The 26,692-nt window shown below is 29.9% G+C and overlaps 1 protein-coding gene across 3 annotated transcripts in view; it reads right to left on the reverse strand.

Moving 5' to 3' along the window:
* Positions 1–1,554: 1,554 nt before the first annotated feature.
* The window catches only part of LOC130448668 (kalirin), a 393,432-nt gene continuing 368,294 nt past the window's right edge, over positions 1,555–26,692 (reverse strand). The window contains exons 34-40 of one of the 3 annotated variants that reach the window (XM_056786130.1): positions 16,731–17,046; positions 4,553–4,970; positions 4,013–4,454; positions 3,423–3,659; positions 2,527–2,665; positions 2,024–2,422; positions 1,555–1,802 (exon numbers count right to left, since the gene is read on the reverse strand). In XM_056786130.1, the coding sequence (XP_056642108.1) occupies positions 1,692–1,802; positions 2,024–2,422; positions 2,527–2,665; positions 3,423–3,659; positions 4,013–4,454; positions 4,553–4,970; positions 16,731–17,046 (2,062 nt within the window). In that variant the 3' untranslated portion in view covers positions 1,555–1,691. Of the gene's footprint in view, positions 1,803–2,023; positions 2,423–2,526; positions 2,666–3,422; positions 3,660–4,012; positions 4,455–4,552; positions 4,971–11,801; positions 11,980–16,730; positions 17,047–26,692 lie in introns of those variants that run through there. The other 2 variants (XM_056786132.1, XR_008910360.1) reach the window with 2 other exon arrangements.

Genomic DNA, 26,692 nt, shown 5'->3' on the forward strand with positions numbered 1-26,692 from the left:
TATTGAATTTATAGGAATTGAAAAACATAAAATTTCCAGTGTTGAATTATTACATATAATGTTGTGATTGTTTTTTTCTTAAATTATTCTCAAGTTTCTAGTTTATATATATGATGACCTTACATGTGGTTATTCCAAATTATTATTTTTCAGCTTTTCAATCTATAGATAAATTTAACAATAAAAATTTAATTATGATATGATAGTATGGCGGTGAGTGGATAGTGCAACTAATGAGGTAAATTGGATATATCAAAATTATGTGACAATATGAAAATCTTACATTTCCTTTAACATGTTTATGCAAGTATGGAATATCCAGTTTCTGCACGTGTTATCCACTATACTTTTCCATCCACCTATGTGACACACTGAATTTAATAGTGTAGCTTTCACAGCTCCAATCTCTCATTTAGAGAATATTAATTATTTTATGTATGTTGTTAGAAAACAATGATTTGATTATTTTTATATCTCAACATATTTGAATTATGTCCAGATATTTACCTGTGTTTTAAAAAGTTTTTACTTTAAACTGTTTTCATTTCTTCTTTGATTTAATTAGATAGTAGAAACAACAATGTTGGTTTATTTGATAAATTTGTTTTTGGATATCGAGTTGTTTTTGTTGTTAGTTTCTTCCAACTGCTTTAAATTTGACATATTGTTTTGTTTCCATTCATTTCTCCTTGCTTGTTTTTTATTTGTAACTATATACATAAAACCATCTAAATATTTTATTTTTTTATTCTCATGCTTGAGATGTATTCTCTCCCCCCTTTGTTTTTTATGATTCTATAATTTCACTTCATCAACACTTTTCTCTTTATTTTGTCATATTTGTTATTGCTTTTTCCTTGGCTTGCCTACCTCCATTATTTTCATGGCCATTCTTATTACATCCTATTGTTATGTTTTTCTTCTTTATTTAAACAGTTTTTATTCACAGAACGGACGGGTGAATTTATACACACGGTGTATCTTACTTGTGTATTTTATTTATATACTTCATTAACACTTACATTCAAATTCACTAACACTTATCATCTAATTTATTTAAACACACCGTTTCGTTTACTTGTCATTATCCTGATGTGTTCACTATGACATCAAATTGTTTATTAACCTGCTGCTAGAGATTCGTTTTATATACAGTATCATCACATTCTAGAATTTTCAATATACTGAAATTCCCAATTTTCTAATAGGTCACCAAAATAGGTGAACATAACAAAAAGTACTCACGCGTCCAACAAACTTTAACTTCGACAATGTGTTGGAGCAGGACCGGCTTCATGGTTAATACCAATGGACGAGTTCGTAAACAATAATTTTCCTTATGTATTAATTCTGATCCTGTTCCATTTTTTGTTCCTATTTCATTTTAATTGTGTATCAATTTAGTTCCGCGTACTCTTTAATTTACCCAATTATCTGGTCCACTATCTAAGACCTAGAATTCAATTACCTATTTTGAATCGCAATTACTGTAGGCATTCCAGTCAGTAATACTTGGATATTTTATGTATAAAATGGAAGTTAAAGAACACAAGATTTAAAGAAAATTGCATTTATATATAATTAAAATATAATTATTCATATTATAAGACTAACAAGCTGAAATGGAACACGATTCCACTTTGTCACAAATTTAAAAACTATATACAAAAAGGTAAATTCTATTTTTTAGATTAGATATCTTCTCGGAAATATGTTGAACTTGAGGGGGTCATATTCATAGGATGTCTCCGTTGCATGAACATCCTCAGTCTTGCTGATGGGATAGCCGCTGAACCACTGGCCTGAAAACAACAAAGTAGAGACAAATTCATTTTATGTAAAACTAATGACATATAGCTATCTACCCAAAGGCTACAAAAGTTGAGTTTTTAAAGGGATATAATGTTTTAAATCTTCATGTTTCATTGTAATATAGAATCATTAAACAATATAATCAATTTTGATTGCTCGGGAAACAATAATTCTCAAGTTATCAAATAAATTGTATAATCAAAGTAGTTACCTCTTTGATCCAATTGCATTGAAGACTTTTCTCCATATTCAGGCGTTGTGCAGGCACCAATACTAATAAATTTTTGGTCAGATCCTTGGCTTCTTGAGAAACATTTCCAAAATACTCATCTGGAAAACAAAAATCGCACTTTAAAATATTCGCAGTGGTTTCTTCCACTGAATCGTCGAGAAAGGGAGAAACGCCGCTTAACATAACGTAGAGAAAAACTCCAACAGCCCAACAATCTGTATGAGTTCCAACTGGTTGTCCCAAGACTAGTTCCGGAGAGGCAAATTCCAGACAAGCTGGTGGCAAGATCACATTTTTCGATGTATTAACAGAGTCACCAAAATCTACTAGTTTAAGAAGAGGACTCTGAAGGGATTTATCAACCATAATATTTTCAGGCTAAAAACAAAAGAAATAATTATAGTTATATTGGAATTTAATTATTTAGTTTATTTATTCACAGGATTAATCCAACATCAGATATAAAATGATTAAAAAATTACCTTAACGTCTAGATGTGCAATACTTTTCTGGTGTAACCATTTTAAAGCTGATATTAATTGACAGGTAAAATTACGAACTTCCGATTCACTATAGGTTTCTTTATCGCTAATATATTTAAATAATAATGGCCCTTTTACTCTGTAAAGTACAAAAAACTTTGTTATGATTTTTCAGATGAAAACGGATCAACTTTATCAACATGCCAGTTATTCATTAATTTATGCCAATCTGTCTCTGTCACCTTCTTTAATTTAATGGGTCAATAAATAAGATGACAAAAAAAGTTGAAAGAGCTGCAGAATTTAAAAAAAAACTAAACTTTAGCAAACTACTTAACCTGTAAAGATATAAAACACAGAAATCGAAGAAAAATATAATGAAATTTTCAATCAGTATACCGAGAGGAACATAGAAACGACTTAAGCTCAGTGTCTCAGTAATTGTGCATATTTTATAAGAAAATTCAGTGTCGAAATCAATTTTTGATTACGAAATGAGAATCCCCTTCAAATGACAAGAAAATCAGGGACTAGTGGCACATCATTCTATATTCTCATCTGTTATAGTAAAAAAATTAAATGAAACTACAAGCGCATATGGAAAACAGATGTTCAATACACAACAACTGGAGAACAAATTAAACGCTTGCTACAATTTGTGACTATGTGAACATCATTTTAGAAAAAATATGCTTCAATCCCAATTCTGCATTTACATATTAATACTCAGGGTGGCGTTTTAATATTTAACTTAATAATAAGCATATCCAAAAAGAAGAAAATTAATTTTATTAACAATGACTCATTGGTTGAGAATTTTTCTTTTCAATTTATATTTTATTATCAATAGTTACCAAACAAAACTGATATGCTATACATTATATATACCTACTTACAATTCTAAAATGATGGTATCTATACCAGGCAACGGTGCATTATCAAATAACGCTAATGATCTTATAATATTTGAATGTTGCATTCCAGCTAATAACGAATACTCAGCTTGAGTTACATGATGGGGTTGCTTTCGCCTCGCTACTTGTTTTAAAGCCACCTCTTCTCCAGTTCCTCTATCTCTAGCTAAACGGACTATAGAAAACCTACCACGATCTATTTCTTCCAATTCTATATATCTGAAAATCATGATATTTTTTTAATTTTAGGTTGAATAGAGAACACATTTTGAAATTACTTTAGTTCCTAACAATCTTGGTTTTTCGTAACAACTAGAAGGTAAATTGTAATAATAGAACTATGGATAATTTGAAATTCCGCTTTACTTTTTGATATGTGCTAATAAATAAAATTACTTGATTAATCAGAAAACAAACATGCTTCTTTAAAGTGTTAATCTGTCTTATTTAGTATATTAATTATATATGGGGTTTCTCCCATTAATGTTTTTAACAAAAAGAAATCAATACCACTGTCAGTTGCGATAAATAAATCCCCTCAACTAATATCATCCACCTAACGAATAACTTACCTCTGTTTGAACTGCTCTTGTTGCCACCTCAAATTCTCAGCTACGGGTAAAGTTACAGCAATACTGGGTAAACTAACAATATTATTTTGAGCCGAGACAATTCTAAAGCTATACGTTTCTCCAGGAATCAAATTCTCAACAGTAAAAGACTGAGAATTGACCGGATGGTTGTTATTGGGAGATACCCATTCGCCAGAACCCAATTTACAAAATTCCACAATAAACTGATTATAATGATTACTTTCCCATTCTAAAGAAACGCTGGAGCATGATATCACTTGTATTTTAGGTTCTGGTATTGGAGGATAACTTGTAGTTACGGATAATTTCGCGGTGCATGTTATACTACCGAATTCGTTAGAAACTGCTAGGGAATAAGTACCAGCGTCTGAAGGTTTAACATTCTCAATTACCATTAAAGCTATGCCTCCTTCGTTGTCTCCTAAAAATGTAGTAACAGGTTATATAATGAAAGTAAAATATATTACCACTCAAATCTTAAATTTTTATATATTCAGTTTATTATATTTGTCTTCCTACCTTGCATAAATTTTCCGTTGTGTAGAACTGATGGATTTGGGTCTAGTTTTTTCCAAGTTTGTCGGGTATTACGATTGCAATTCCTGACTCTACACTTGAACACTACCTTTCCTCCACTTTGAACAGTAATGTCTTTCAATTTATCACGAAATTCTGGCACACACCTGTCTGAATTTTCTGCAAGAACACCCTCCAATGATTTCCTAGGTTTTTTTAATCTAAATGACCACAATTTTCTGCTATAGTTGGCTAACACATGAGCTGGGATCCAAAACTCTTCTAAGTTGGTACTGGTTCTAACGAAATATCCCTGAGTAGGATCATAACGAATAATTGTGACTAAGTCGCCTAAATTCAAGTTTGGCCATTCGCAGACTAAACGTGCTTGAGTGCCTGGGGACATTATTAAATGTTCCGTCTGAAACAGTTTGCATTTCACTTTAAGAAAAAACTTTGCAGCCAATTCATTAATAACTTTTATGAAATTAAGCTCAATCCATTAGTTCTAACTGCATTCAATAATAAAAATCTAACTTCGTAGATCAGATAAATAACTAACTGCCTAATGTAAACCTGACATTTTCAGCTATATTATTTAGAAAAAGTTTAGGAAACCAGATTTGCTGGACACATCATGTATTTCTATGGTCTAAAATTTTGAGTCAAATACTATTTGACATCGACTGTAAATATGCACATTAATAGTATATGTAAAGTTCTGACAAAAATACATTATAAAGAACTTAAAATTTAGCTTCCTTATAAATCATGATACATATATATCACATCACTCAATAAGTCGTGTGACTAACTAAGAAAAACACATTTTCGACTTTATTCATCAATGTAATCTCCTTCAACAGCAATCATTCTAACGCTTCTCTAACTTCTCGATGCCGTACTTGTAGAAGGATTTGTTTTTTGGTTCAAACTAGGCTTCAGTTTCAGCATTTGCTTCTTCGGGCTGAATTTCTTACCGGCGAGCATTTTTTTGAGATCAGCGAATAACCAGTATGCCATTGGGGGCCAGATTTGGACTATATGGTTTATGAGGATGCAATTTGGAGTGTAATTCGTTCAAATTTAACTATCGTTGCCAGCGACTTGTAAATCGGTGCATTCTTTTGGTGAAACCGTAGTTTTTTCTTCGGCACGAGGCCGTTTTTTCTTACATTTTGCATTTAAACAATCCAACAACTCTATGTAGTATATTGCTATATTGCTGTTGATTGTCTCTCATTTTTGAAGACAGTTGATGAAAAATATTCCATGCGTATCCCAAAATACTAAAGCCACAACATTTCCAGTTGACTGTTGTGCCTTTGGACGCTTCGGACGTGATTCACCAGCTGCAGCCCACTCAGATGATGATCGTTTTGATTCCGGAGTGAAGTGATGTATCATTGCTCTGAATCATCAACACGTTGTTGTTTTTGATCCATTGTGAGTAAACGCGGTACCTACTTTGAAAAAAGCAGTCTCATGGTGAAATGGTCATGCATAATTGAAAACACTCCACCTTCTGACATCTTTACGGCTTCAGATATCTCAGACAATTTCAATTTACGATTAGATATATTCAATTTGTGGATTTTTTAAATGTTTTCTAGAGTAACCACCTCAATTGGACGACCTGAACGTTCACCATCATCGGCGGGTGTACAACCACGTTTAAATTTAACAAATCAATAACAAATGGTTCTTTTTGATGGAGCTGAGTCCAGATAATACTTTTGAAGCCATTGCTGAGCTTGTACAGTATTTTTTCCCATTAAGAAGCAATGACTAATTAACATACGAAATGTTTTGAATCTATTATTTTGAAAATAACAAAAGTAGCTTCACTTAAATGGCTGTTACTTTTTTCTGACTATTCGAAATATCATGAAATTTTACATATAGTCTTTTAAAAATTGATACTTCATAAACGTCATATGGATTTGACAATAGCAGCGCCATCTGTGTGTCAGTCACACGACTTAATAAGTGATTTAATGAGTCTGTTCAATTAGAGAATTAACATTCCAAATCTCAAAAAAATATATCAAAAATAATTGTTAGAAGTTCTACTGTAGGAAAATCTCAAAGTTCTTGAGTATATCCAACAATACAATCAATAAACCAGGGATCTTTACCTTTTGTAAAGTGATATTATAAAATTAAATAAAAGTTTAAGGTAGTTATCTCAACCATTACATGCTGAATTATAAGCAATACATAATTTATTATTAATCAAATTAGAATAATATTTCCACATACATATAACTAATTAATGGAATTAGTGTTATTTTACTAACCAACATATATATACTCAAGCATGCTATTACGACTAATGCGTTCTGTATCTTTCATGCAATAATATTTTTGATCGAAATCAAAAATTAAGTTTTCAATATAATATTCACTTGTGGAACTAAAGGAAACATTGTAGGGACATGAATTTTTGAGAAAAACTTCATGAGGTCAATTAGTAAATACACTAAAGTGGATTATAAACTTTGATCAAACACTTTTTGGGTCAAACTCACTTTCAAAAATTCATGTCATGACATGGTAAACGTTTTCCCAACCGATTTAATCATACTTTTAGTAGGGGAACAATACGAATTATTTTGATGGCCAATATTGAATAGTAGATAATTCTAGTGCAAATTTAACCGTCATCAATTTCGCCATATCTGAACATTTTAACAAAGAATATGAACATTTCCAGTTTTTCTTGATGTTGTTAACCGATACCATTGACAACGTACGAAGGCTGTTTGACGGAAGAGTGACTTTTTAATGAAAAAGTTACTTTATCGTGAAAAAAATTTAATTTTTTAACATAATCTTCTTTAAACTCTACACATAATGCAGCTAGTTAGTAACGCTGATTGTCTAATTTGTCTGTAACAGTAGCAGGGTAGGCACATTTTCGTGATGGACCAAAATCGTTTCTTCAACAAATGCGTTCATTTTCATCTACTGTAACGTATTAATGGAAAAGTTCACTTGAAATACGTTTGAGAATATGGAAACATTGGGTTACATTTTTCATGCGAAAGAGCTTTTGATCAGCATCAAGTAATCATTGCACCCACCTTGCAGATAGATTATTCATGTAAAATATTGCATACCCGTTCGGATAAAATGCTTACTACGTAAATAATCTTATATGCTTACTGTCCTGGACGTTCAATATCATCCGTGTTCATTTGAAAAGTTTTAAAAGAAGAGAACCATATGCAAATCATTCCATGAGACGAAGCACTTTAAGGATATTTATGAGACTTTTTCGTTTTTTACATGAAGCACTCGAAATTCTGTTTTCTGTATATTTACTAAACTACAGTTTTCTTAATTAAGTATTAAAAGTCATTTCTCAGTCTGATTTATGTAAAACTTTGATAAATAGTAGCGAACGTGTTGTGAATCTATGAAAAGTACTTCCATTAAAGCGCACTTGTAGATTATAATTAAATAAATACTCCAAAAACTTCTTGTTTGTAGCCATCTTTAAATTCTGTTTCATATTAAATAGAAAAATTTGTACTTTATTTTGAAAATTTTGGAAAAAGCATTACTTTATACAATTTTAATGGGTTGGATCACCAGAAATATATCAGTAATCTCAATAATGCCATACTAATAGTTTTATTGAACCAACTTTTGTTCTCTAAATATACAAATATATAGAATATGCCCTTTTTGTAAATACCTCATAGTTATGGTAATTCTTTAATAACAATTAGGTACGAAACATTCGAAATTGTTATAAAACCAGTAACTATCTAATTGTTATAAGTTTCCCACTGAAATAAATTGAAAAATGTTTAATTTATGTGAAAATTTTTGAAGTTGGGGATAATATCGAAAACTGGTACAATAAAATTGGTTAGATGGTGAACTTCCAGATATGTTATTAACAAAACTCTTTTTATGAATTCAATAGGCACTCCACTCTGAATACCATAAGCAACTACGAAGATGAAAAAATTAGTAGGCATTATTATATTTCTATATAGGTGGTCCACGTTGAAACGTTTCATATTATACTGAGTTCAGTAAGTACTATAAGCATATCATGTCACAGTTATTTCTAAACCTCGTATCTGTATCTATAATAATGATTCTATTAGCAGCATCCTGTACCAGTTGGAAGCTTCATCTACGAAATGCTACTTTGGCTATGAATTCTATTTAATTCGGGAAGTTTATACTTCAGCTAAATTTCCATCTTAAATTTCCATTTTAAAGATTCACATTGTCTTAACGCTCCGTTGATCTTTTGTAGATTTATCAAAATATATGTTTTGGACATATGACTCTTAGTTTCCTATCAAAGGTTCCAATCCAATTATCAGTTTAGTAATTCTATTTTGTATCTCAGTATACATAATATTAGGTTCAATTAAAATTTCCAGGCTTTTTAGATGTGTTTTTCAACTTTAATCCAGTGATTGGAAAAAATTTTCATCAATCGACATCATGAAACTATGATTTGTTTATTGCCGTTATAGTAAATACAAAAGGCATCAATTTGAAAACACTTTTCTACTCAAAGCTTACACTATATAATAAAATGAATCAGTTCTATAACCCCTGTATGGTTTATAAGTACTAGTGTAAGCAATCTAGAACAGCAACTAGATATAGATATTAACGGAAAACTGTAATAATGGCATAAAATACTTATCCTTTTTCTACCAAACCAACAAGTGAACTAGAAATATTTTTGTATTTTACTTTAGCACAACTATAAGTTTTATTAAAAATCAATGCAAATTCTCGCAGTACAACTAATATCACACCCAAACCATAGCACAAAAAACCAAAAGCATTCTCAAGTTAATAGAACTTCTACATTTGAATATACTAAAAGAGTCTAATTGGAAATAAATTCAATAGTTCAAATACATTTTTTAATTCTTCGACATGGCTGACGCTAGATGAACCCTGAATCAAAATTTGTTGGATGCACTTCAACCTAACTGCAGAGAAAGCCAACATTTTTTTTGAAGAAACAAAAGCATTGATATTAGATAATATGAAAATATTTATGAGTATTACTTATCACTTACAATAAATGCGCCTAGGTCTCTATAGATAACAGGAACAAATCTGAACCTGCCGTACAGGTCCTTATATAATTTTTTTAGCATTTAGAAATTATCTTTGTAACGCTCATGCTTTATAAGCTTTCTTCGCTTCAGTGGTCGAGTGGTATAAACAAACACTCTTTTTCCCCTTTTCGGCAAATTTATTAATTAAATCATCTATAGCAGAAGACTAGATATTAGAGTGTTTGGTCTCTATAGACTACAGGGATAAATCTGAAAGTCGTTCTTGTCCCGTACAGATCATTAGATAATTTTTTTAGCATTAAAAATATCCTTGTAAAGGGCTTTAGTATCGAGTGGTATTGTGGTTTCATGAATTTTTATCTTTCACGAGGATCGGTGACTCGTATTTTTGATACGGCGGTAGCTACGCCTCTGGCTGCAGCTCGTCGATAATTATTTCCAATGTCGATATTTTACATGCAAAACTAATGTATATAAGATGTCCCTTCAAAGATTTCCCTTCATTTTTGATTCTGTTAAATCGGAATACTGTCACGTTAATGTCTATTTCTATAAGCTATGTAATAGTTTTTAAATACATGCCAAATACCAATTACAAAGTAAAAAAGAAATCAAGTTACGAAACGAGCAATAACAAAACTATTATAATAAGTAATTAAAAACTCATAATGTTGTCCATTGACTATTTGCTTTTCATGTATGTAAATAATTCCGAAGAATTGGATGTTTTGACTCTATTCGGTGCATGAACATGTACAAAGTTAAGAAACCAATTAATTAATTAATTTATTAATTGTGACACTATTTTTGCAAGAATTCCAAATATTATACTCCATTAAATATGAATATGAATTCTTAACTATTAATTGTTGCTTGTTGTTCCTCAATTGGAATCATCTTGTAATTACTTCTACATTATTAGCAACTTGTAATGATGCATTTCACGTTCTTAAACTACCGATGACTGACTAGTTTTGATTAGGTCGAGGCATTTATTAACGGTAGTTTGCTGATAAGTTTCTTTTACATGCTCATTTTCGTTTATTTTGTGTCATTAATATACCATTAATTTAAAAATTTGGATCGTTTTGATTGTAGCATTTTTCAATGATTAGATCTGCAAACTCTTCACGTCTATCAAAATTTTCATTACGGATGTTTGCGAAATATCAAATTCCCTGAATATTTCTCTAGTACTCAAGATTGGATCGTCTTCTAACAGGACACAAACATCTAAAGATTTGTTTTCAATTAATGCAGTTTTTCTGTGCCCTGATTTGGATAAATCAGTTTCGTTAAACTTTTTTACTTATTTTCTGACAGTAGATCTTGATACGGGATTTCGGTTAGGATATAAATTATTAAAGATATTATACTTTTCTTGTTAACTTCTACACCTACAAACCTCAAAAATAATTCTTCGGCAAAGACAGCGTTGTAGCTATAAAAAAGTTTATTATTTTTCCGGAAATAGGAAAGATCTGACAACAATGTAGATACCAACATAATACCGCCCGTATCATAAGACTCTTGCGCACAAAAATTTATAAAAAACGTACAAGCCGTTTCTAAGATAATTGAGGCGTTCCATATATAAAATTCACTCTGTATACGTTAAAATGACATTCAACAAATTCAACGTCACATCTACAAATTGAGGCAACCTGTATACATTATCATGTATTTAATAAACTATTGATTTTATTCTTAATTAAATATTAATATTGTATAATAATTAGTCATACCTATGCAGCATGGATTGAAATTTTTAATAATCTAAGATGTGAAATGTTTTGTTTGCATATACCAGAAGCTTGTTTTTTATTCAGAATATTGTTTGTTATCCTTCAATATTGGTATTCAAAATTTATTTAGAAATAATTCAATTACGTTTTGAAATTTGTCCATATCTACTTATTGAATTGAAAATTAAAGTATCCACTCTGCTTCAATTTTAAATCTAAGACAAACCAAGGTATTGCAAACAACCTGGATGTAAATTCAAAGTTGAATATAAATTTGAAATCAATGTCAATATAAATCATTATACATTTAAAGCATTTTAAATACAATAAATTCAAATTCAGAAAAAAATATTTTCGAAAATTAATAACCAGGTAGTTCATTGGTTTGTATTAGGAAGCTTGAAAACAAAAATTTAAAAAGCTCATTGTCATGCTCACCATTTTTAAAATAGAAAGTTGTGTAGACTGGCAATCCCAAATAGTTCCATATCAACTTGTTAATATAGTTAAAACTAACGGCAATAAATAGTTTTACATGTATTTTATCTTAATATAACATATCACAGCCATCTTGTATGGTTAGTTGGTAGTATTTGAAGCTCTTTATTTACGAAACCTAAAGAGATAAACACAACTAATGTAAAATCATGCGATATTTGTGAGTTAAACTAATATCATAACAGAGAGGGTGCATAAAAGGCCCAATATCGGTATTATGAAATATATCGAAAGCCAAAATTTCAGTTCAAGAACATGAGCCCTCAAATGCAAATACTGGGTAAATGTCAATATGTTTTGTTTGAAAATGTTTTTTTTTTTAATTTTGAAGAACCAGGACGAAAACTTAATTCAAAGTTGTGGAACTTTTAATTTTACTTTGAAGTTTTTAACTAATACTGATATTTCAATTTGAGTATTTTTCAATTGTTTATAACAATTTAATAACAATTAAATTCTCATCTTCACCAGAAAATTACCATTATTTCAAAAAAAATTAGATAAGAAGTTTAAAAAATTCAAAATTTTAATTTTAGAAAAAAATTGCCATCAAAGTTATGATAAATTGTAAATTAATTTTTTTCTATAATTCAGAAAAAAATGTTTTCATTTAACAGTGTATAAAAATGAAGTTTCAAAATTTTAAATTCAGGAAAATGACTTTTTCCACCCTACCTAATTCATAAAGAGTCTTGATAGATATATTTCGAACACTTCAAAGTAATTTACCAAGGAGTCTTATTTGAGGACCCATTTTCTTGGTCTAATCGGTTTACTGCATTCAAATTATTTATTTCCAAAGAAATGCAAGAATTAAATAACTGGTACTAAAAACAAAATTTACGAAAACCTATAGGTAGAATTTTTAGACAATGATTCAGAAGTAGAAACATAAATAGGTTTCATAGAAGTTTCAGTTAGAAGAGTTCAAACCTTGTACAAAATGGCGCTAATTTGCAAATGAATTTGTGATTTACGGTCAGAAATTTTGGAGCAACTTAGTATTCTTTCAAGAGGATACGAAAATACTATGAGCAGAAAGTACTTGTAGCTTCCTATTATTTATTGAAGCTATTTCTTATATGGAAGGTCTTCACAATATTTTTTTATTGCCAGCTTGGCACCATATTTTTTGCTTTATATAATCACGAGGCGTTTTTTTCAACCTCCGATAGGCTATAAATAAAAGACAAGTTCATATAAAGCAATAATTTCATATCCAAAAGATTGGTACACTTACGGTTACGACATAATTACCGAAAGGATTGAGACATTTGTCATATCTGTGAACATGCTTCTTAATACCCTCTTCAAAGAAAGTTGCCGCAAATGAACAGACCTTAGAACTTCTGGAAACTACATAACAAAGCAGTAATGGTGAATTTGCGGTTTTCTTTAACCATTCTGTCACCTCGTTGAACCGGGTCATTTGCAACGACAGATTTGCGTTCTTTACCCTCTTCGTCATGCACATCATTTCGGCCATCTTTAAACATTCGACACCATTCACGTACAACACCATGAAGTTTTCCCCAAATACACGACTCATTATCCGATGGATTTCTACAGCACTATGGCCTTCACTTGGCGGGAGCATCAATAATGGCGGACATGTTAACGTCGCTGTAGCACAACGCCAACTGTCGTCTGAATGTTAGTCTACAGCGCATCTCCGCGTAGCATCTGCACGGAGCGATCGGAGGTTGAAAAAAAAACAGCCCTCGTTATTATATGGAATATACAATTTCAGCATTTCATTCAATTATAGCCAATTTGTTGCAGATGTTTAATTTTCTTTTGTATATTTACAGTTTTATGGCTAAACATTTGATTGTTGTGATAAGGATCCGATAATATTTTAGTTATTTGATTGCACAAAATAGTACTTAAAAAGATATTCATTTTCCCTACACTCTCTCAAGATCCTTCACATTTGAATCGCACCGACTACAAATAACAAATAATATATACTGCGCCACAAAAATAATGCATATTTTGTAAAATGGACAAATTCACTTGAGTAAAATATTGAATGCTTAAAAATGATAGTTTTCAACTGTAACTAACTTTTTGAATGTTGTGTATAAAGACAACAGCTTTTGAATAAAATAATGAAAGAATGGTATAGATACAAATTGACAGTTTACATTGTTCTACTTATATTGTTGATTTTTTATGTTATTAAGAATGATGCAACATATGAAGAGAAATCTTTTAGGTGAAGAATGTTCTGGTACAGTAGCAGTTATGAAAATGGGTGTTAAACGAGTTTAAGTGGCACGACACTATAACGTGACCCAATCTATAATCTCTAGGATACTGGCACGATATTGAGAAACTGGTACGAACGAAAGAAAATGTCTAGGCAAGAACGCCACAAGATCGATTTTCGAGAAAGAAGGTACCACAAAATCGTACAGCACCACAATAAGAAATTGATCATCAGTATAATTTCATTCCTCTCAACAAAGACGTTAGGATCCGTGATTAAAATGTAGGTCACTATCTTTGGTGAATGGAGAGCACAACACAGAGATAAATAAGAGATTATATGAGTCCGATCATGGACATGGCACAAGGAGAAAATAATTATCCCATAAGCAAGATATACTTGTAGAACGCAGTATTATTCGTCCTCTAACCGCAAACTATCGCAGGCAACGTCTTTAGTTTGGTGGCGAACATCAACATTAGGGCAATGTAACAAAAAAATCATGATTCAGTTTGATAACGACGGGGAGGAGAGTGTACAGATGTCCTAGCGAAAGATATCCTTAATGTAACATTTTAGAAATGGTTCTTTTATGGTATGGGGCGCATTAGTACAGAAGCGGATTCTGTTTGACAGCCGACTGCTACATAACAAACATTTTAGAATATCATGTAATGACATATACCCTATTTATAGAAAAATAATTACTATTAATCGACGATACTGCACGTCCAACACTTATCTAGGATGGTGCAAAATTCTACCCAAGAAGTAGATTTCCATACTTTAGATCGGCCAGCTGATTTTAACCTGATTAAATGCTTATTGCAAAATATCAGGTTAGAGCTTTAGAATATCAACCTTGTGTTCAAAATTGAATTCTATTGAGTATAACTGAAGTATTGGATCGAATGGATCAAGTTGCAATCAAACACTATTAATTGTAAGTTTATTAACAAATCATGCAATAAAATGTTCATTTTCTGTCTCGTCTATTTTGCTTTCTATAGTTTATTTTATGTGATACAAAAACGTTCTACGACACAGATAAAAGCTATTGTACAACCATCAAGTTAGATCAATAACAAGCCTAATATATTTTTTTCTCATGTATATTTTTTCATTTTACAAAATATGTGTTAATTTTCCAGCGTGATTCACAAAAAAACCCGTGTTTTGAAAACGAAGTAAAGTATGAAACCATTTTTTTTTATTAAATAAAAATAACTACTACACAAACATGACCCAGTGAAATCTACGATAAAACTAATCCAGGCTATACCTTGATAAAGGCTCAAATAACTTATTTGAACGCTTCCAACGTCTTTGGCTTTCCGTACAAAGTACATGCTTTTCACTGGATATAATATAGTGTGATTTAGGGAATATGTTACATCGAACTGTCGGTTGAACCATCTCGCCTACATTTTTTTTTATCATAAAGCATACACTTAACACTAAGAAGCACAACCAAGCCGAAAAGATTTGCAAGTATGTAAAGCTATACTTTGGTGATGTATTCTTCTTATGAAAAATGAACACCTATAGGTCGTCTCTATTAGTCTAATGGATAACTATTAGTGATAACTGGCCGCCATGGACTAGTGTTTGCACTTTTAATCGTTTTACGTCCTTACAATAAATAATTAAAGCTCAATATATGGCACTTAAATGGTTTAGTAAGATCTTTCCGTCGTTAAACTGTAGATCCCTATCTGTGATGAATGGAGAGCATACACAGAAAAATAAGAAATCATCTACGTTCAATCATGGAGATGGCACTAGAAGAAGATAATTATCGTATAGATGTACTGTATCGAAGGCTGGTAGAAAGCAGTTTGATCGCGAATATCAAAATTGGGGCAATGTCATGTTTATAGACGAATCATGACTCTATCTGTTTGATAAATATTGGCGTAGGAGAGTATATAGATGCCTTTGTGAACGATATATTCAATGTTATATTACAAAAAATGTCTAGGTGGGTCTAATACGGCATGGGGTGTATCAGAGGCGGATTTTATTTGACATCTGACCGTTACATATCAGACATTTTAGAAACTCGTGTAATGTCATATACCCCATTTATAGGAAAATGAGTGCTTTTAATGGATAATAATGCTACTTATCTAAGATGGTGCGAAATTACTTCCAAGGAGTAGATTTCCACACTTTGGAATGATCTGATTTTATCGCTGTAAAATATGATTCATCAAGTTAGAGCTTTACATCATCCACATAGTGATCTGAATGATACTAACGGAAATATAGAATCAAATGGATTAAGTTACAATCAAAAATTGTAAATAGTAATGATTAATAAGTAAACCAAAAAAGGACAATAATTCTGAATCACTTATTATGAGTAGTTTTTGTTTCAAACTAAACCATATGAGTACCACATCTTCTGTTTAAAGAAATTCATTCTGGTAGTTTATTACACTATTGTAGTATATGTCGTTTTTTAAGGGATATTTCACTACAATGATGATACTTAAAATGAATAAAGATAACTTTTGAATAAATGGATGATTAATTATGCTGGTAAGATCCTTCAAATGTAAAAACACACTAGTTTGGCCTTATTTATGGAAAGCAGATGATATTTAATATTTGTGTTAGCGTTATTTAAAACTATTAACTAGATCTGTATTTACCGTGTGTTGATTGGCTTCGGACCACCTCCTGTGCATATCACCTTTCTCACTATTTTCTTTCGCGGCTTCTAATACTACAGTGTCACTTTTATGTTTGTTTCTCAAAGTATTCTTAAATCCTTCGAAAAAGTTCAGTCTTGGTCGTGGATTATTGTTTTTGCTATCATTCAAATCATCTTCGGAAGGAATACCGATAGTGTTCGCTTTATGTACGTAATGATTTTTGCGATGCATTTTGCTAGGTTCAGAAGGTGACCCTTGCGGAAGGGCTCTTCTCAGATGTGCCACTTCCCATACTGATAAATCGGATAAGGAACTGGGAGGTTAAAAAAAAATTAAAATTAACAAAACAAAAGCAAAACTAATTAAAAATAAATATAAAAACAACTTAAACTAACAAAGCTTGATAAAAGTTATTAAATAATAAAATGTAACTAAATAAAGAAATACTTGATAGTATAACAATAATAAATGAATAATTTACAATAAACAGTGAAGAATTCACCTTCTGTCTATGTATGTTATTTAATATTTTCGGAATTTAATGGTCATCCTATAGAATCTATAAAATGGAAGAGTCAGTTGAATACCATCAACTACAGAACCGATAAAAAAGTGTCAACACAATCTGAGAACTTTTCCGTTCCGATGAGGGAACAGTTGAATTTGATTTATACCACTGTTCATCAGCTTTTAACAGATGAAATGTGGATGTGCAAAATTCTTTTAATAGAAGAGTGATGGCAATAAACACATTCCTGTGGTTTCTTAACCTCCTTATTAACCTGACGTAACTCCTCCCAACTTTTCCCTCTTTTCTAAATTAAAAACTCATCTATTAGAGCATTAGAAAACATTCAAAGAGATGTAACCGATCAAGTGAATGCTATCCTATCTCCAAGTTCCGGCGCCGCTATAAGGAGTGGAAGAACCGTTTCCAATGTTGCGTCGATGGTCAAAGGAAAATACTTTGAAAAGACAATCTCCAATTTGATTCTCTATTTGAATTCCAGCACTTTATATGTGGGGATGGAGAGCAGGCAGCAATTGTAATAAGATTGCATTTCATAGAGCATTTAAAAAAATTTAGCAATATACAGCTGATTATCAAGATTCAATACCGCAATGCAGTTTTATCCTGCATAATTGTTGAGTTGAGAAGACATTTGGAAAAAATAATAAACACTGTTTCTGAGTTTCAAATAGATTATGTATTTTTGGAATGTTTGCAAAATTTCTTAAGCCACGGAATAGATTCGTCACTGTTTTTTATTCAGATACAAAATATACGAACAAAAAAAATAAATGGAATAAAGCAATAAATACGAAAAAAAGCATAGAATGTTTAAAGCAGTAGTAAACAGAGAAACTTTTGAGAACAAAACTTCTGTCGACTACTAAATTTATGATAGGAATGAGTAAGACATTATAAATATTTCATAAACACATAGCTGTTGATATTATCTGTGCACTAATGCGATAGGAATTATTAGGCTAGTAATTATGGTGCAATAAAGAATGGCATATTCAATCCAAACTATATTTATTAAATTCAAACGAATCATAACATTTATTTGTAGAAATATAGATTCCCTAGATGTCCATTAATAGATACTTTTATTCGAGAATCATAAGACCTTGCAGGAGTAGAGAGTCAGCAGATTTCAATTGAAATTAAACCAAAATTGATATTCAGCAATTTCGTTCCTGTATGTTGGACAAGTTATAAATATTTGTAAAAATTTCGGCACCGATCGGTGGTTTAAAAAATTCATGACATAATAATTCAAGATTAAAATGAGTTTAATAAAATTATATTTGTTTATAAATTGATTAATTAATAGATGAGTCTACGAAAAATTGAAAGAGCAGTTAATAAGAAAAAATACTCAGAAATAAAAAAAGACATTTATGCCAAACATGTTCAGTTTCAGTTCAGTTCCTCAAGACAATATTTCAACTAATATGAGGCTTAATAAAGTGGACAATAATATGAAAAGAAACTTGTAAAAATAAATTTCTGGGACCTTTCATTCATCTAAATAACATGAACAAATTATGTCAGCTTTTGTTTACCTATTACAAATCAATTTAAAGTTTATGTAAACCCTAGCAATATGATATTTTTATATATAAGATGAGAATTGCGTTAAAGTTTGATACAGATAAATTTAAACTTCCAATTCAGACCAAGTAGATGATATAAATAATTTATATCATTAGTCAACTGAAATTATAATTCAACATTTTCTAGCCTTAATGCAAAGCCCGGTCTTACTCTTTCCTCATTCCTATCATGAAATTGCTTAACATCCAATATAGGATTTAGGAAAATGATAACAGACGTTAATTTTTTTATTCTATTGAAAATTTTGTATTTTTCATCGCTTATCAATGAATATAATATTTATTTACAAACATACATCCTATGTACAATATTCAACCTATAATTAATACAATAATAAATTAAAAAGTATCTCACTTGCAGATTTAGAAGAAGAGTATTATTGTGATATAAATAGGTAGAAATTATCGGAATTTACCGCATGATTAGATATTACGCTGAGCGATGAGTACAATAAACTTTTAAACAATAAACTGTTACTATTGTGAATGGTATATGCTTCCATTTTCTCTTATTGCATCATCCTTCGCTCGTTCTCTAACGATGAAACAAAACTCCACTAAAATGTATAGTTGTAGCATAGTAGATCTCAAAATAAATTTTATAATATAGTCATAAAAATTGTGGAAATGTTAGTGTTTTATGTCTTGATCAACTTTATTAAAATCTTACTTTTGGAATTAATTAGTTACTGTTATTATCGACAATTTTGAACCATTTATAAAGTAAAATTTATTTTTACTGACGACTTATATGAAATATTCGATATTTCACTTTATGATCTAGCTCAACTATTCGGAATATTTATGCACTATAGTTACATAAGACCTAATATTGAATATTTTCTGTAGGTCATCGAAAAAGTGTTGTGTGCAACATTTGCGGAAACTTCGGCTAGTTAAACTCTTATAAAATATTCTATAGTACAATATACTACTATCTTAATTTTCAGATTGTAACTGTAAGCAAATAATATAACATATTAATATGCTACAAGGAAAAAGCTTTCTTTCACTAAAACTAAATTGAAACTTTTTAATAATAAGCGTTCTTTTTATCCGTTTTTAGCTATAGCTGCAACAGCATAGTTCGAAAGGAAAGTTCAAGCATTTTTACATGAACATATTTTATATTCTAAGAAGTACATACCATTTTGTGTTCACTCCTGTAGGCTAGTTCCAGTATGTTTGAAATTTTAAAAGTAATACATTCGGATTTTTCCCGTTCTTATTATGAATAATTCCATCACTTATCATTAAAAGAAAATATTGTTCCCAAGTCAAAATTGGTTAAAATTTTACTTGAATATATAATTAAAATCATTTTGTTAACCGATTAAAAAAAGAGGTTTCAAATTCGATTTGCATATATGTAATATTACCCGAATTGGACAGTTTTGGTATATATTAATCTACACCAGCTTCCGAAAATTTAAGTCAAATTTAATAAAGCTACATATGTATGTCAGGATATATCTCAAAAAGTATAAATTAATTATTTAGTTAGATTAGTGCTGAACACACTATTTAGACTACCACTACACCAACAGTCACAATTTTTGTCTGACGTGCGTTTCAATACCCAAGTTATCGAATTCAGAGGCTGAAAAACCTAATAAAATATGGACGAAGCGAAAAAAATCGAATATTGCTAGCTACAATCATCACAAATATTAATAATGTAAAATTATTTAAAAATGTATCCAATAATAAATTGTTGGATGCATTTGAGCGCATTAAAATTGCCTAATGTAAGAAAAGGAAATAGGGACAAATGGCCAATTCCTTACAGTTCACTCTTTAGTTTAGTAACATAAATGTGAAGATTCCCACCAAGGAGGACCGGATGTTTTCTCGTTGGAATTAATTTTCGAGGGAGAAGTTTTGTTGGTGCAAAAATTCAGTATAAAACTAAGAAGTCAAGTTATTAGGTTTTAGTTTACATTCAGTCTATGAAGACGATGACTTGGTTATTGAAACGCGCGTCAGACAGTGTAATTCTGAGTGTTGATGTAGTGGTGGTGTAAACAGTGTATTCAGTATGAATATCACCCACGGTTCCAGAAATTCCAATTTAATTAGATTAGTTGTAGTTCATCTGAGGGAATAATGCAAATTTCATCAAAATTGGTTCAGTAGTTTTTAAGGTGGTGATTGGCGTAACAATGTTTCAGTAAGTAGGTAATTGGTTTCGATTACTACAACAAAGATTTAAAAGATGTTGTAAAGTAATAGAGAAAAATTGAACCGATTTTAAAATGATAATTTATTAAAACTGGAGTTTAATATCTCATAATTTAAAATACCTAAATATGCCAATTATTTTTTTTGGGTTGGGGACAGTTTTAGTGAAACTAATCAGTTCGATTTTCGGCGCGGTTCATGCTCTAGGAGGCTAGTGTGGAGTATTCAATTGATCTCCAACTGTACAACATTGTTTTGAAAATTAAACGAGGAAATCCGAGAATGTACTGGTTTCGATAAAAATTTGTTGAGTACTACGATCTATATGGGAAAATCTGCTAGAGGAAGTTCATCCCAAATATTAAGTTGGACACTAACCTCAAAAATAAAGAGTGATAAAGTATTATAGATATTTTAAAGGACTATACTTATTTAGTTATTAATTATGTAAATCACAACATTGTTTAATTGGTGTTAATTTAAAAAATAAAATACATTTAATAAACTAAAATATAGTGGATTTCAATATTAAACTAAACCGTTTACTAGATTTCAAAAAGTTTATGTAATATTTTCAATGTTATATATAAATATGAACAGTAATCAATGCAAAAGTGACCAATGAATTTAAACTACAAACTATTTGTGAACAGAAATTTTATAAACTTGCCGTGTTCTATTCATTTTATTTTATAAAAATGTTATTTTGAGACCTAATCTGCCATTGTCATTAACAGTTAATAGGCGAGTATCGTCGCTTATGTTCTAACACCGTGTAAGTGAAAAGTATTTTTGAGGTAATTATCAAATCATTACACGAATAATATATGAAGATTTAACTCAATGAGATGACCTTACATGTATTTCATTATGCTATATGATTCATTATATAGAAATTTTTTAAAAACTTCTTATGAATATCGACATAAGAAATGAAAATTAAAATATAACATCCTTAAAAGATCAATTTTTTACTACCTTAAAAGTTTTTTATTTCAACATTAGCGTTGTTAGAAATTAAGCGATGATGTTCCATAAAATCTTGTCAATACTGAAATTTTCATCATAATCATTGACTAGGCACAAGAGGAATAGGGCCTCACAAAATTGAAAGCTTGTTTGTTTAAAACATCAAAAGAACCTCATTCAACTTGTGACTGCGAGGCCGTTGTAACTACCTACAAAGATCATAGGAACGAAAAAAAAGTGACCTCGCTGATGCAACACCGCCCACGTCAACATTTTGTTTACCACAAATATTACTTTAATTTTATTCATAATATAGTTTGTTACAGAAGATGTGATTTAATATGAAATATTGACAAGATGATATGAATATTAGATTGACATACTGAATATGCATGCCAATCAAGAGGAATAGGTACTAATACTTGCATTTTACAATCAGTAGATTTCAATATAAGAGGAACACTGCACTAAATGCTACTTCTTGTTTTTCTTGAGTTACTAAATAATATTAAATATTTAAATACATTTAATCTTTGAATACTGAAATTTTATTATAAAATGTAGGTCTATAATTAAAAGTAACATAATAAATAACATTCATTATAAAATTTAAATCTACTGATTGCAATATACAGTGCAATGTTTTCAAAATACATTGCATAAACATGATACTACATGCAACATCTTATATTGCTTTAAATTGTAAATGATTGTCGATATTGACACAAAACATAGGCGAAAAGAAAAATTAATACATTTTTGTTTCGATTCTAATAATCAAATTTGATTTTCATACATTTTACTTTTATGTAATTTTGATTTTCTGTTTAATTAACTTGAGGCATTGTCAACACAAAGTTGTATATAATATGTTATAGTTTGAATTTTATTCTAAACTAATAAATTACATAGACTCAAAAGTCACAATACCTAAACAAAGTAATACAAAACAAACTTTTGACATAAGTATGTAAGCAATTAAAAATTTGTTACTTTTCTCGCGAAGGTTTAATTTCGTTATTTATGATGTAATTAAAAAGATTTTCAAGTTATGTTAGGAATAAAAAATTGTATCTTTTGAGGTGCGACAACTTTTCAGTGTAGTGATCATTTTTCAGCAAGAAACAAAATTTTAAAGTTGAAAATTTAGAAATGAAATTAGTATGATGTGAAAACGGTAGCCACTAACAGGATATCAAAAAGTGTGTCAACAATTAAGAATGTTGAGTTTATTCCAATGAAATAAATAAAAAGTGTACTGGTGTAAGTTGTAAGCACATAAATATGTATGATTTAAGTGAAAATCTTGAGGTAAATCCATATGTTTAAATCTAATGTGATGACATGAAAAATATCTGTGAAGCTCATGTTCTGTGAAGTGGAGAAAAAATAGATTATTTTGATTTAAAGCTTCTTCTTGTTTAGATGAGCAGAACAACTATTTTGAGCAACAGTGTAAATAAAGAAAATGGCAATAGTAACCAACTTATAAACGCCTTTATTGAAAAAAATTTCCAAGACAAGAGTTTTGTTCCAAAAAAATTTACTTTAGTGAAACTTTACTCATTATTGATTAATATTTATATAGAAAAATAATATAATTTCATTGGACGGTTTTGATTTTCAAGCAAATTTTCGATAAAAAAATTATTTATTGTCATTTAAATTGTTGCAAACTGCTTTATACCCTTATTTGTACAAATAAGAAATTAATTAAATGTCTTACAATTTTGCAAATTTAAATTATCATAGAATTATATCCATATTAATTTTTATTCACACATTTTACTATTAAGATTTAAGAAATTTTATCGGCAGGGGCGCAACAACCTAACTCTTAAAGGGGGCGTTCAGTGAATTTTTTATAATGACTAAAAAATCGGTTGACTACTTTCTAAATGTAGTTTAGTACTAATTGCATTTCTATGATCTCTGTGTTTTTCGTGTTCACGGAATTTCTCGGAAGCTTTGTTCCAATTATTAAAACCTTTTTTATAAAATACATTTCGAGATTCATCAATATCATGGATAGATTCTGAAGAAATTCTACATATTACACCTAACCCTGGTTTCCTAATAATCCACGTAAAATTCTTTACACCAGTGTTCTGGACAGAATAAAATTTTTTCACCAATTATGTAAACAATCAATTGAAAAAAGTGCTTTCACTACCGGGATTCATAAATCGCTAAGCACATTTGTAACATTATAATAAAAGCACCCTGAGTTACGTGAGGTTGTTTGCTTGATATCATTTAAAAATGGGTATTGTTTAAGGAAAAATTGGGTGGTTGTTGCGCCCTTGGTTATCTGTATTTATATCAGATTATGGTAATTTCACAACATATATAAATTATAAATTCATGACATTTATTGAAAAATTGATGTTTATGACTAAATTAAGACAAATTATACTCTAAAGGCAGAAGATGTTCAATTGTTTCATTTAAGCTGCAAGCGTTATAGATTGTTAATATTGGAAATATTTTCCAATTCTCTGATTCAACATCTCTTTTTCGAGGTAATATTATTGTTAATGTTTACATACGCTTGTTGGAATTAAAACAACATCAGCAGTTATCTTCAGAGATTTTAGTTAGTTATATGTATTTCTGAATAATTTGAAAAATCAATTTATTTGTTGAATAAAAAAATTAATATCCTTTTAGTTCCACATTAGAATGCAACAAAACTAAAAATTTATTCATAAAGAGAAAAAAATTTTACTATATGTGATGTCAATATTTCTAATGTATGATAAAATAAGATATTAGAAATAAATGTTTCTGCAATAAATATTCATCTATTAATTCCTCTTTTGATTTTCATGACATTTATGCGTGCTCATATTTTTCCTACATACTCTCTTAATTTACACAATATTAAGAAAAGTATTTGAGCTTGAAAAGTAAACTGTAATTGATATATAAAGTAGGTAAAAACGTCAAATTTTTACCTGATATTTTAAACTAGTTTTCTATGAAAAGGGACCTAAAATCAAGACAAAACAAAAAGTTTTAATTGTCAAATATCCTAAAATATAAGGACACTGCATTAAAATATTCTGTCCTTTTATCACTTTCTTATTCCAAAGGGTCAACTATAATCATATGTTTCTTTATGTTTTTCAATAAAATAAAAGACTGTAATGCAATGCACTTATTACAACTTTTATACTATTAACCAAGACTTAGTTAAGAGCAAGTTCTAATACTCATTCCTCACTTGACTTCTAATTATGAAGGAATTCAGCAAAATATTTTATATGTAGTAAATAGTCCAGTCTAAATACAATAATTAGATGAGAATTTTAAAAATTTGACATTATTACAAAATGATTATTCATAGTTTATACGTCATAATTAAAATTGGATCACCTCCCAAGTGGAAACAATACAATTGAAATTGGTATTATGAAGGATGAGTGCAAAGTGGATATACCTGCCCCATTTCAGTATAAATAACTGGCATTAAAAGCTTTTAAATAAAGGTCAATCGGACTTTATTAAGCTACTTTGTTGGGAAGTATTTACAAATAAAATATTGTTCTGTCATGGGTGAAGAGCCTGACAAGCTACTGCTTACTCTTAATGCGTTTGTGATGTATATTTTATGAAAATTGCATCGGATACACCAGTTAAACCTAACAGATTTGCTGCATACTCCATAGAGAAAAACCAGTACTACTTAATGTTCATACTGCATCTGTTTAGTTCTATGATTAATTAAAAAAAAACGACGATTTGCCATAAATAGGTAGAACCGAATTATAGAAACTTTACAAGAGGTGTCCTGGAAAAAACTTGTGCATCAGAGAAAAAATTGATCGAGAACAATAAGGAAGTTTCCATGTGAAGGAAGAAAAAATTATTATTTGGACGAAACGTGTTTTGATGGAGAACAACATTACTTTTAATTGTGCATTGGAGAAAAGCTTGATCAAGAACAATAAGGTGATTTCCATGTGAATGAAGAACAAATTATTATTCAGGCAAAACGTGGTTTAATGAAGAGCATACTGTGTTAGAAACTATTTTTGAATTAGATGATACACATCCACTTCTTCAAGCACCATTCTCCAAGGTGATAAGCAGACTAGTAAAAATTTGAAGCCCTATAATATAATGGATTTAATTTGTTGAAAAAACATTTGGAGTGTTATTTATCAAATATTTTCCTATAGCTGTACGTTAACTCAATTTTATTGCAATAAACAGATGCAAATAAAATATTATTAATTAGTGCAACTTCTGATTCTATATAAAGAAACATGTTAGTAACTAGGTAAGTTGAAAAGTTTTCTAAGCTGAGAATTCATATTATTTTATATACGTGAATACATCATAAAGATCTGATTCACAAGAAAGCAAGTAAGTAGACATTATTTCCTATTACTTTTTTGTGCTTTTTTTTCCCATACCATTAGTAACAACTCATAACCTACCAGTTAAGATTATCAACATTGGTTTATTAAACAAGTTTAAGAAGCAAAATTTTACTAAAAGAATATAGTTTTTGGGTACAAGCAAATAATTATATTCATTCTGTATATTCATTCTTTACCCCTTATACGTTAGTGTGTGGATAATTTTAGATAACATAAGTTTAAAAGAAAAAAATCTTAAGACTTCTGTAATTTAACAAATTTACTTAATATTGTCAGAGTAAATCCGTTTCGTTTTCA

Source organism: Diorhabda sublineata, chromosome 9 (assembly GCF_026230105.1).
Source record: "Diorhabda sublineata isolate icDioSubl1.1 chromosome 9, icDioSubl1.1, whole genome shotgun sequence".
In the NCBI taxonomy this organism is placed as follows: domain Eukaryota; kingdom Metazoa; phylum Arthropoda; class Insecta; order Coleoptera; family Chrysomelidae; genus Diorhabda; species Diorhabda sublineata.